Source organism: Sciurus carolinensis, unplaced genomic scaffold (genome assembly GCF_902686445.1).
Source record: "Sciurus carolinensis unplaced genomic scaffold, mSciCar1.2, whole genome shotgun sequence".
NCBI lineage: Eukaryota > Metazoa > Chordata > Mammalia > Rodentia > Sciuridae > Sciurus > Sciurus carolinensis.
Genome location: NW_025920289.1, coordinates 199,750 through 212,701, shown reverse-complemented (window position 1 = coordinate 212,701; position 12,952 = coordinate 199,750). Strand labels below are relative to the sequence as shown.

General features: G+C 38.3%; 1 protein-coding gene across 1 annotated transcript in view; it reads right to left on the bottom strand.

Annotated features, from left to right (window-relative positions):
- The window catches only part of LOC124975507 (polyunsaturated fatty acid 5-lipoxygenase-like), a 59,893-nt gene that overhangs the window by 31,442 nt on the left and 15,499 nt on the right, over positions 1-12,952 (bottom strand). Inside the window, 2 exon segments of the mRNA XM_047538192.1 lie at positions 7,244-7,325; positions 12,250-12,448. Of these exon segments, the coding sequence (XP_047394148.1) occupies positions 7,244-7,325; positions 12,250-12,448 (281 nt within the window).

Below are 12,952 nucleotides of genomic sequence, written 5' to 3'. Positions count from 1 at the left end.
TTAGGGGCTAAATATCTCTTCCCCCCCCCAAAGAAATCAAAAAATATTCACCAAAACAAATCCTCTAGTCCTCTCTACAAGTTCTAGATTGTGATGAGGTTAAACAGTTTTCAGAGAATCCTGGTAGATAAAGGGACAGCTAATCTAATCAGGTTGCCACTAACTAAGATTCAGGTACTAAGGCTGATAGCAAATTAAACTAATCTGATGGACATTTTGTCTTAACCCACTTTCACAAGCTAGAAGTGCTCAGAGAATTGACTGTAAGGACTTTGTGCAGGTATTTGAAGTTGGGAGGGAGACCAAGGAAGAAACAGAAAACTGAAAAAATAAATAAATAAATAAAACTGATGGGAGCAGCACTGTCAGACAAGACCCTGTGCATTTACCAACTACAAATGTCTCAAAACACAAGCTGGTCCCGGTGGCACATGCCCTTAATCCCAGTGGCTCAGGAGGCTGAGACAGGAGGATCATGAGTTCAAAGCCAGCCTCAGCAATGGCAAGGCGCTAAGCAACTCAGTGAGACTCTATCTCCAAATAAAATACAAAATAGTGCTGGGAATGTGGCTCAGAGGGTGAGTGCCCCTGAGTTCAATCCCCTCAAAAAAATCAGATCACAGTGTCACACCTGACACTGCAGGCAATTCAGTTTTATTTTTAATTTTTTTTTTGTGAAATAGAATATATAAATGCATGTATGCATGTGTATGTGTACATATGTACACATGCAGAAAAATGCACAAATTACCTGTCTGATTTACCTCCCAAGATCATCAATGAGAACACTCATCAACTTCAACCCCTAGTCTTTGTAACTGTTATGTTTACTTTTTTTATATGTCTGTTTTTGAGACAAGGCTGACCTTGAATTCCTGGGCTCAAATGATCTTCCCACTTTGGCTTCCCAAGTAGCTGGAACTACAGACAAGTGCCAACACATCCTTACTTTTATGGTAGTTAATTCTTTGTTACTCCTTTGTTCTTTACACTACTATACATTAACTTAAACGATATAATTCAAACTTTATGGATTGATCAAACTTGTTGTCTCTGACTTCTTCCCTTCAAAACATTGTATTTGTGAGGTTCGTCCACATTGTTTTCTAAAATTATGACATTTTATTTATCTGATCTACTGTTGATGGAAATTGACTTGTTTCCATTTGTTGGCTATCATGAGTAATGGTGCTGTTAACATACAGGTACACATGCACATGCATTTGAATCTAGGAACAGAATGTCGAGGTCATAGTTCGTACAAAACCTTTTTCCCCAAAGGTTGTATACTGCCAGCAGTATGTGAGTGTTCCCACTTCTTCACATCTCTTTAATACTTGGGAATTGTCAAATTGTTGTTGTTTTACACACCTGGGTTCATTGTGCTCCCACCTCTGATTCCTGTGATCAGCACTAAAGCAAAGCACATTTTTTCATATTTGCTTTTAATATTTTGTGCAATGGTGCTCTAACTGCTTGAACATTTTTCACTAGATCAAGAGTCTCACTTTTATTGATTTATAGGAATGCTTTATATACTAGAAGTAATAGGAATGATAGCCCTTGTCAATCACTCCATGACCAGTCTTAACTTCACTCTTTCCTGTTTTGTGTTTTTTGTTTGTTTGTTGTTTAAGGGAAGGTCTCACTATGTTGCCCTGGCTGGTTTTGAACTCTGGGCTCAAGGGATTCTCCCACTTCAGCCTCGCCAATAGCTGGGACTATAGTTCTGTACCACTATGCATGGCATGGTGTCTTTGAATAAAGAGAAGTTCTTCATTTTGAGATAGGGCAACTTACCAATCCTTTCCTTTACAGTTAATATACTTTTGAACCTTGTTTGAATTTTTTTTTAACCTGGAGACTATGAAGAAGAATCTCCTACAGTCTAAAAGGCTTATAGTTTTGCCTTTAACCTTTAAGTCTAACCAATCCCTTAGCTGAATTTTCTGAATGACAAGAGGTACAAACCGAGTTCTTCATCTGATTTTTCTCCTGTCTTTCCTCCACATTGGCCACTCTCCTTCTTCCAGATAGATATCCAGTACCCCAGCAATGTTTATCAACAATGCCCTCTTTAACATACCAAGTGCCCATGGATGTATGGCTCTGTTTCTCATTTCTTTATTCTGTTTTGTGGAAATGTTTCTGACATAAAGGGGGTGAAGCTAAAGGTTTTGAGGCTCAGACAATCACATTCTCAGTGGAATGGGTCCCCAAGCAAAGGATGAAGGAGGAGGACCCTAGGAGATGAGAGATGCTTTTACAAATCAGAAAAGTTGAGAGAGAGAGAGGGAGGAGAGATGGAACTTGGAGATTGCAAGTATTTGTTGAAACAGGAACCAGCCAGGCTGCTTTTTAAGTAAATCACGCTTAAGATACTGATGAACTCTTTCCCAAAGTGGCTGCATTGCTCTACATTCTACCAGTGGTGTCTCAGGTCTCCAGTTCCCCCACATCTTTGTCTGCACTTGTTGTTTTTTTCTTTTTGATGTTAGCCATCCTAGAGGGCATGACTTGTTATCTTATAGGTCCGATTTGCATTTTCCTGATGACTAAGAATGTTGAGCATCTTTTTCATGTGAATTCACAAATTTCATGAAATTCACAGATTTCCTGTGGAGAAGTGTCTACTTAAATTCTTTGCTAATTTTTAAATTGAATTATTGTATTTTTTAAAAAATTGAGTTGTCAGAGTTCTTGATATATTCTGAATTCAAGTTCTTTTGTTAAATATGTGATTGGCAGATATTTTTCCATTCTGTGAGTAGTCTTTTCACTTTCTTGATGCTTCTTTGGAACAGAAGTTTTAAATTTTGTCAAAGTCCAACTGGATTATTATTTTTTTTTTCTGTCTGTGCTCTTGTTGTCACATCTAAGAGGTTTTGCTGAACCCAAGAGTAAAAAGACTTATTTCTATGCTTTCTAAGAATTTTATAGTTTTAACTTTTTCATTTAGGTCTATGATCCATTTTGAATTAATTTTTAAATTTTTCCAGCTTTATTGAAACCTAATTTCAATACCATAAAATTCAAGTGCATAATTCACTTTTTAGAATATTTACAGACATGTGCAACCATCACAAGAGTCAATTTTAGAACATTTTCATCATCCTAGAAGAGAGCCCTGTCTATTTTAGCGATCTCTTTTATCATCACCCAGATCCCCTGCCGAGGTCACTGCTATATTTCAGGTAAGTGTTCCCCAAAGATCCATGGGTTAAAGTCTTGGTCCCCAACCTGTTGCACTCTTGGGAGTTAGTAGAAGTTTTAAGAAGTGGGACCTAGTGGAAGTCTGGTCATCCGGTGTGTGCCTTTGAAGAGCATATTGGGACCCTGGCCCGTTTTTGCTTCCAGCTGCTCTGAGGTGAGAACCTTTGCTCCCCCAATCCCTCTGTTCCATGATGTGCTACTTCAACACAGAACCAGAAACAGTGGGGTCTCCTGACTATGGACTGAAACTTCCAAAACAGTGAGTTGAAGCAAACCTTTCATAGGTTGATTATCTCAGGTAGTTAGTCACAGTGATGGAAAGCTAACTAACACAACAATCACTGGTCTCCTTTCTGTCTTTAAAGATTTCCTTGTTCTAGATATTGCATGTAAAAGGATAATATAAGATGACATTTTGTGACTAGTTTCTTCCACTTAGCAAAAGGTTTTTAAGGTTTATATTATGTTGTAATGTAAACCATATGGTATCATCGGTTGATACTTTATTCTTCTTTATGACTATATGATATAGATGTCAGTGAATGGGCATTTGGGTTGTGCACACCTTTTGGCTATTATGGATAATACTGTAATAAGCATGCATATATAAGTTTTTGAATGGACATAAGTTTTCATTTTTTCCCCTAGTTTATTTTTATTTTTTATTGGTTCTTTTTAGTTATACATAACTGTAGAATCCATTTCATATAATTATATAAGCATGGAATAATATATCTTATTAGACCCCATTCTTGTGGATATACACGATGGTGAGACTCACTGAGTACATGCCTGGCAGTGGAATTGCTGGGTCATATGGTGACTCTCTGTTAAACAGTTTGAGAAACTATCAGATCATTTTCTAAGGCACCTGTGCCATTTACATTCCCATCAAGCAATGTGTGAGGGTTCTGATTTTTCCACACCTTATCAACCCTTAGGATCTGATTTTTTGATTTTTCCCATTCTCATATTTTTCTCAATGTGATGCTGATTTGCATTTCCCAGATGACTAACCTGTCAAGCATCTTTTTCATGTGCTCATAGTCCATTTGAATACATATTTGAAGAAATATGTATTCAGATACTTACCTACTTTTTAACTGAGCCACTTGTCTTAGTTTAAGTCTCTTATCAGATACATGATTTGCAAATATTCTTTTTTTTTATTTGAAAATATTCTTTCTCATCCTGTGACTTTTCTACTTTCTTAAATGTCTTTTGAAAAATAAATGTTTTAAAATGTGATTATCAATTTATCTAGTTTTCTTTCATTGCTTCTGCTTTGGATGTTATTCTAAGAATACTTCATCAAATTAAAATTCACAAAGGATTTCTTCAAAGAGTTTTACAGTTTGGGTTCTTAGAGTTAATAACTTGCATTTTGAGTGATTTATTGATTTATGTATATATGTGTATGTGGTGTTAGGTAAGCATCCAACATCTTTCTTTTTATTTTATTTTAGCTTTTTGGTTTTTTTAACATATTGGCTGTCCAGTTTTCCCAGCACCACTTGTTGTTCAATTTCTATTGAATTGTCTTGCTGCTTTTGTAAAAAATCAATTGACCATAACTGTAAGGGATTATTTTGGAAATTTAAATTCTATTTCCTTAAACTTTCAATTCTATTCCATTGATCAATATATCTATTCTATGTCTATATCACACTTCTTCTTTTCTTTTTTTTTTTTCTTTTTCTGTTCTTCTGTTTCTTTTCTTCTTCTTTTTTCTTTTCTTTCCCAGTAATGATGATTGAACTCAGGGACATTCTACTATTGAACTACATCCCCAGTCCTTTATTTATATTTTTAAATTTTGAGAGAGTATTGCTAAGTTGCTCAGACAGGCCTGGAACTTTAATGCTCCTGGCTCAGTCTCCAAGCAGCTAGGAGTACAAGCATGTGCCACCACACCAGGCCAATATCACATTTTCTTGAATACCATGACTATATAGTAATTTTGATATTGGCAAGTATTAGTCCTACAACTTTGTTTTCTTTTTTCTGTTTAATTGTTAGGGTATTTTGATCTTTTGCATTTCCATATGAATTGTATCTGGCATTTTGGTAGAAATTGCACTAAATCTATATATCATTTGGGGTAATAGTGCCATTTTAACTAAATTAAGTTCTCTGATGAACATGAGATATAGTTCAACTTATTATGGTCTTCTTCAATTATTTTCAGCATTGTTTTAGAGTTTCATCGTATAAGTCTTGGACTACTTTTGTTAAATTTATTCATACATAGTTTCTCCTTTTGAGGTTATTATAAATGGAAATCTTTTCTTTATTTTTATTTCCATTTTGTTGGTTGCTAGAATATGGAAAAATAATTGATTTTTGTATATTTATCTTATAGTTTTTAACTCTGCAGTGTTAATTAGTCCTAGTGTTTTTTTCTTTTTCTTTTTTTTTTTTTGGTGATTTTCTTAGGGTTTTGTATATACACAATTGTGTCATCTATGAATTGTGATCATTTTGCTTATTGTACTCCAGAATAGGTGTCTTTATTTCTTATTTTTCTTCCCTAATTGACCTGGATAGACCAACCTTCTAGTGCAAGGTTGAACAGAAGTGGCAAACATGGACATCATTACCTTGTTCTTGGATTGTAGGGTGAAACATTCAGTTTTACCCAATAACAATGATGTTAAGTATAAGTTTTATGCAGGTGTCCTTTATCATGTTTAGGAAGTTGTTTTTAATTACTACTTAGTATTTTTATCATGAAAGGGTATTGAATTTTTTAAATGCTTTTTGTTTATCTATAAAATGGGGTTGTGGAGTGAGTTGTTGTTATTGTTGTTTTGTTTTCTTTGATGATAAATGTATTATTAGAATAATTGATTTTGGGGTGTTAAACCAAACTTGTATACCTGGACAAACAAAGGCCCATGTGTTCATATTGTACAATTCCTTTTTCACATAGATGAATTTGGTTTGGTAGTATTTTGTTGAAAATATCTGTACCCATATTCAAATGGGATTTTAGTGTATTGTTGATCTTTTCTTATGTGGTCTTCATCTGATTTTGTTATGATACCTGTGTCATGCAAGAGTTAAGTATTACCTTCTCTATTTTTTGAAGAGTTTATTCAGTTTTGGTATTAATTCCTTAAATGTGTGAGAATTCAACCAGTGAAGCCATCTGAATCTGTGTTCTTATTTGTAGGAAGTTGTAAAAATATTAATTTAATATTTTTGCTTATGAGAGATTTACTCATTATTACTTTCTAAGTCAGTATGGTAATTTGTATTTTTCTAGCATTTGTTCATTTTAACTAAGTTGACTAATTGTTGGCATACGGATTTTCATGCTGTTCTTTTTCTTTTTTCCTGCAGAACTAGGGATTGAACTCCTGGGTGCTCTACCATTAGATATGTCACCTTCAACCATTTTTTTTTTTTTGGTTTGTTTGTTTGAAACAACTTCTTGCTAATTTTCTGAGGCTGCCTGTGAATTTGTCTACCTCCTGACTCAGTTTTCCAAGTAGCTGGAATCACAGGCATGCACCACCATGCCTGGCAGCCTTCTCTTTTAATTAATTCTAATATCTGTGATTTTTATTGACTTTTCCTCTCATTTCTAATCTTAATAATTTGAATCCTCTCTTTTTCTTGGTCAGTGAGCTAAGGTTTGTCAGTTTCGTTGTAGATCATGTAACACTTATATAAATCAAGTATTATTAGAAGACACAAAAGTCAAGGGCAACCCCTACCACAGTGGGTGTGAGAACTTCATTTAAACTAGAGCTTGTGCTACTGTCTCCTTCCTACAGGCGACATGGCTGGTCTCATGTTCCCCCCCCCACCCCCGCAAGTCTCTTTCTCTTCACCATTTCTGCCTCAAACGGTAGGTAATGTGAACTTTGGTGATTGTGGAGCCACCATGGGGAGCTGGTGCCTTCATGACTTACCTGCAGTGTGGGGTCATAAGCTGTGATCAGGGTTTATCTAGATAATACTACGCACCTCAGAGGGAAGAAACCACAACACATGTCCAACTTGATCTAATGTCATGACTCACCGGTACTGTTTCTGCCGAGTTTCCAATTCTTTACGTCTATGCTGCTTGAGAATATGAATTTGGTCATCTCGAGCCAACTTTGCTAAGAAAGAAGAATAAGTATGAAAGGAACAGAAGAAAGAAGGATAACCATGTCCAGTGTTCATGTTTTCTTCAGACTCCATCCCACGTTGTGTGTTTTATATGTGACATCTCATTTATGCCTCAGAACACACCCTCATTTTATGGTTAAGAAATGGAGCCTTGGGGAGGTTGAAGAACTTTGCCCTTAAGCTCTGCCCAAAATTATACACTTAATTAATGCATTTGCAACACAAGACTCAAATTTCAGGCTCTTAGTCATCCCCTTTACAAAAGATAAGTTCATTTCCTCATCCTCCTGCCCTGGTACTCAGCAAAACTTTGTATGATCACAGAATCAGATTTGAATGCATGAGTCAGGCTTGGTTCTCATTAGTCTTTACAGAGCAGGAGCAATAATTCTCTGCCTCTCTGTGGCAGGGGCTGTACAGTTCTGGTTTGCTGTGTATTTCCACCTGGGGATTCTCAGCTTCCACTGGGCCTCTCAGCTCATTGTGTCTGCAGGAATCCTGGGGCTCCTGGTGCAGAGCTACATGCTTACTTCAGGGAAGACATTTTATAGTCTTTGGTGAATATTTTAAAAACAGAATAGCCCTGTGATTCTTATGCTGAGCTAAAACAGCAGGCAATGTAGGCATTTATTATTGCCTTAGAGATCAGCAGAACCCACAGTTTTTAAGTCCATTTAGTTGCTTCATGAAGAAATGTATGACTTCAGACCCAACATACAGACGTGGACACTGTCTCACTCCCTGCATTGCCTGAACACAGGACACTGAGAAGAAAGCTTCCTTCTAAAACAATGTTGTCCCTTAGGCTTTGAGTGTTAAAGAAAACACACCTGGACTTGGACTTAGTTCAGTCACTTAAAGCCATGTGACCCAGAGCAAGTTACCTTGGCTTCCTCACATGTAAAATGGAGATAATAATGCTCACTTCCAAGGGTGCTGGTGGAAATTTAGTGTGAGAACACAATCAAGTACTCTACAGCATTGGCACCTGGTAAATGCCCAATAAATGGGAATTATGGTTATTTCATCATGCTAATTACCAAATGGGCCTGAGGTTTTCCTTTCTGCCCCTAAGCCCAGGCATCAAAGGTGACTTGTCTCTTGGTTTGTCCTGCTGTCATCTCTCATTTCAGGAGTTTGGCAGGTGACTAAGGGCAAATCATTTCTCAGGTCTATTAGAGACCAAACAGATGAGACCATATCATGATTGTGTTTTATACTGTTATTTAAGATAAAAACAGTGGACAGAGTCAACAGAGTCCTAGATATGAGGAACTCAGATTTCTTGAAAATGACACTATGATCTATATTATAATATAATTAACATAGTATGATACAATATAATATAATATACTCTGTGGGAAAGGATTAGGTTTTAAAAACTTCCATTCTACCAAACATTGATATTTTTGTAAAATACACTAAAAACTAATTACTAGAAATGAAATAAAAAAAAAAAAAACTAAAGATAGGGAAGGATTGAGGAAAGATTGGTCAATGGGTGTTATGGTACAGTTAGATAGTAGAAAGAATTTCTGGAGTGCTACTGCACAGTATGGTGACTATAGATGACAATTATGTACTGTACATTTCAAAAAGCTAGGTGAAGCGATTTCGAAAGTTTTCATCACAAAAAAATGATGAAATATGTTCAATCTGATATAAACATTACACAATGTTTACATGATGACACAATGTTTAAATGATATACATTATACATGTATATATGTATCAAACATTACATGCTAGCCCATCAATATGTACAATTTTTATTTTTTATATAGCAGCAAAATTTTTTTTAAGAAATGAACCAAAGACATTAAAAAATTCTAGACCCGTTTTTGTAAAGTATTAGATGTAATGTAACCATCATGAAACTATTGTGCCAAGTTGCTATAAAAGTTTCCAAAACATAGCCAGGTGCAGTGGTGTCCCCCTATGATCTCAGCGTTCAGGAGGCTGAGGCAGGAGAATCATAAGTTCAAAATCAGCCTCAACAACTTAACAAGGCCCTGAGTAACTTAGCAAGACCCTGTCTCAAAACAAAAAACAAAAAGGGCTGGGGATGTGGCTTTGTGGTAAAGTGCCACTGGGTCCAATCCCCTGTACCAAAAAAAAAAAAAAAAAAATTGAAAAAAGTTTCCAAAATGCCATCTCTTAGTCTCTATCCTTACCTGAGTGCAAACAACAGTTTGCCCAACAGTTCTGAGATCACCCCAAGAGCTCTCTGGCTCATTTCACCTTCAGGCTGAAGAAACTCCACTCTGGAGCCTGAAACCAGGACCCAGAGAGGAAGAGGATGGGGACAACCCAGAATTATCCCTGGGGATATAGAAACAGCCAGTATGGGAGGTTCACCACCACTGAAGGCAAGATGAGTATGAATTGTGACAATGACTGCTGCCACTGGCTGTAGGAAGCACTGCTGTGGGCACTCAACTCCTCTTGCTAATCTACCTCAAAGAACCAGCCTATCACTTAGGCACCTCAGCTCTGAAGAGTTGCACTTCTTCAACTTCAAGGTATGAATAAATCAGAACATTTGGAACTGCAACATGGCAAGTGTCACAAAGATAATGGCTATTTCTCCAGGTCCTGAGACTGCTGGGACATCTGGGGAAATGGCAGTATGACACACCCCAGATGACTGCAGCAGGGTTCAGGAGCAGCTCCCAAGGTCTGACGTGAGTGCCTGAAGGAAGCTGACCCTTCACACAGATGCTCAGGATCACCAAGACAGTCCTCTGATTTTTTTGGTTGCAGAGGTGAAATGGTAGATTTAAGAAGCAATGATGTGGCAAATGACAGAAGTTTTGTGAGTTGTGCCCCATTCTTCCCAGATTGCTCAAAGGTGTGGCTGTTGTACCATGTGGTGGATTAATAATACCCACCCCTTCTTTGGCATTCCTTCCATTGGGTGTTGACAACTCTTCCCCTTGAGTATGGGTGGGCTTTGTGACTACTCAGATCAACAGAATAAGGTAGAGTTACACTATGCCAATTTCCAGGTATGGGCCTGAAGAGATAGCTTTTACTTCCTGTTCCTTGCAATACTTGTGCTTAGAAGCTAGTATGTAAGAAGTATAGCTACTCTGAGGCTGCCATGCTGTGAGAAGCCTTGAAAAATAACATGCTATGTTTAGACAGAGGCCGTGGAGCCCTGAAGTGCTAGAGTAAAAAAAAAAACCATCTGAGAAGGAAATATTCCAACTCCTGCACCATCAGCTGATGCCACAGAGAACACAAAGGAATTGCTCCCTGAAGCCTTATCCCAAATGCCAGACCCACAATATTATGAGCAAAAATTTATTGGTTGTTCAAAGCCACTAAGATGGTTGGTTACCTAGGAATGGAGTAGTACTTCTCTTTGCCACTCCAGACCCATGCTCTAACCTGTCCTGTCCTTGAAGGTGAGGGAAATAGATTGAATCAGCGGGCTTCCCATTGGACTCAGCCACTGAGACCCTGAGCAGAGTGGAGGATTTGGGGGAATGAGGAATGGCCATGCCCTCCCCAGCTTTCCTCTGCAGTGTCTCCTAGAGTGCCTGCCTCTCTACTGTGGGCCACAGCTCCTCCATGGGAGCTGTCTCCAGGATAATCCTCTTCTGCATTATTCTGTCATTTTTCCCTCCTCCACCTTCTTAGGATTGTTATGCTGATGACCCCACACACAGATATGGCCCCTCTGCACACTGTCCCACACCTTTCTAAAGTCCCTTTCTTGAACTCTCCTTGAATCATCTTACTCTGACAGTAACATCTTGTTTTTTGTTGGGAAGAGATTCAGGATCTATGAGAAGATAGACTTCACAACCAAAGAGAAGCACCCTGTCTACAACTTTCCACATTCAGGCCCCAGAAAAGTCAATTTTGTGAACTTTTTCCCTGCTATGAGGTAGGGGACAAAAATCCTCCTATTCCCAAACATCCAAGACATTTTCTTAGTAAATCAGATTCCCTAACAGGAACAATAGGATGTGGTCTGATGGTAGAAATGCATCAAGTGGAGAACATTTTCTTCTTTGCCTCCACTTTCTTATCAAAAAGGTGAGTAATAATCCTCACTGTCTTACCTACCACACCAAACTTCCGTGAAGAACAAATGAACCAGTGATAGGGAATGCTTCATCAATGACAAGTGTTACATGTGATCATAAATAGAAGCAACTGTCCTCTTCCCTATGATTACAGTGCCTGTCTGGCATTTGCAGATTTATCATTTCAGCTTTTAGACTGCCATGATGTAACAAACCAAAGGACTATGACTGGAAGTGAGGTAGAAGTTTGCCAAGACCTGAATTTTACTCATGCACATTAAGAGGCTGGCTTTTGAGCGACAGTCATCCAGGGAGAGAGTGACCTTGCTGACCTCTGACATCTGCTTCTCTCTCTGATCCTATGTTATGTCCCTAAAAAAGAATGCTCTTAGTTGCAAAGGAGTGCAGATTTTAGGTTCTTCCCTCTTGGAGCAAAAAGTGAGACTATGGGTTTAAGAACTGATGACACTGAACCCCAGGCTTGCCCATGGTATTCTGGGTGCTCCTTTTCCAGCCCTTACTTCCTTAGGCCTGCTCAGAGTACTGAGCACCCAAGTGGTACTGTGATCTCACCAACATTGACACCTGGAGAACTGCCCAGAGGTAAGTCCCACAGGTCACTTTTGCTAAGGTCCCAACTCCCCATAGGGTTGTAGAGGGAAGTCATAACTAGCCATGTGTACTGGAGCCACTCAATTCACTCTGAGGCTTATTAGTACCTGAGGAAGATCATACCTCCTGAAGCTATATCAGGGCACAGAGCAGGAGCTCCACCCAGCACAGCAGAGTCTTTCTCCCAGGAATACAGTTCTTTGAGGAGAGGAAGACCTTTCAGTTCCCAGAAAGCCAAGGGGTGGCAGGAGCCAGAGCTGCTCACCTCGTCCATCTCTCAGGACGATTTCACCCTCACCCGTGATCCAGCGGTAGCAGGGGAACTCAATGTAATCCCCATGGGGTGTCTTCAGTGTGATGTACTTCAGGTACCAGTCATCGTGGATCCAGTACTTGCGCTTCTCAATTCTGACCAGCTGGATCTCCCCCAGTTCTTCATCCACAGTCATATCATAAGAATCAACCTGAGTAGAAGAAGAGAATTAGCCCATTTAAGCCTGAGATCTGACGAAGTTATGAACACACTACCTCAAACATGTTGTTTTGGCATATTGAATACTTTCAGCTAAAGGTGCTTAAAAAATTACTTCTACAGGAAGATGAATCTGACCTTCACTTTGTTTCTTAAAAGCAGAAGATGAATGTCTCAGGTGATTTACTTCTTGCACTTTAGAAGTCTTGTTGAGGAAGTTGGTTCCTCAGCCTACATGTTGGAGTATTAGGCCTACATTTTCTTGTGGTAGGTGTAGGGTTTCTAGTCTAATACATAGGTCTTTAATTCACATTAAGCTGAGTTTTGAACAGGATGACAGGGGTTAAATTTCATTCTGTTACAGAAGGATTTCCAGTTTCTGGCACCATTTGTCGAACAGGCTATCTTTTCTCCAATGTATGTTTTTGGCACCTTTGTCTAGTTATGAGATAACTGTATAAATGTGGGTTTGTCTCTGTGCCTTCTATTCTATTCC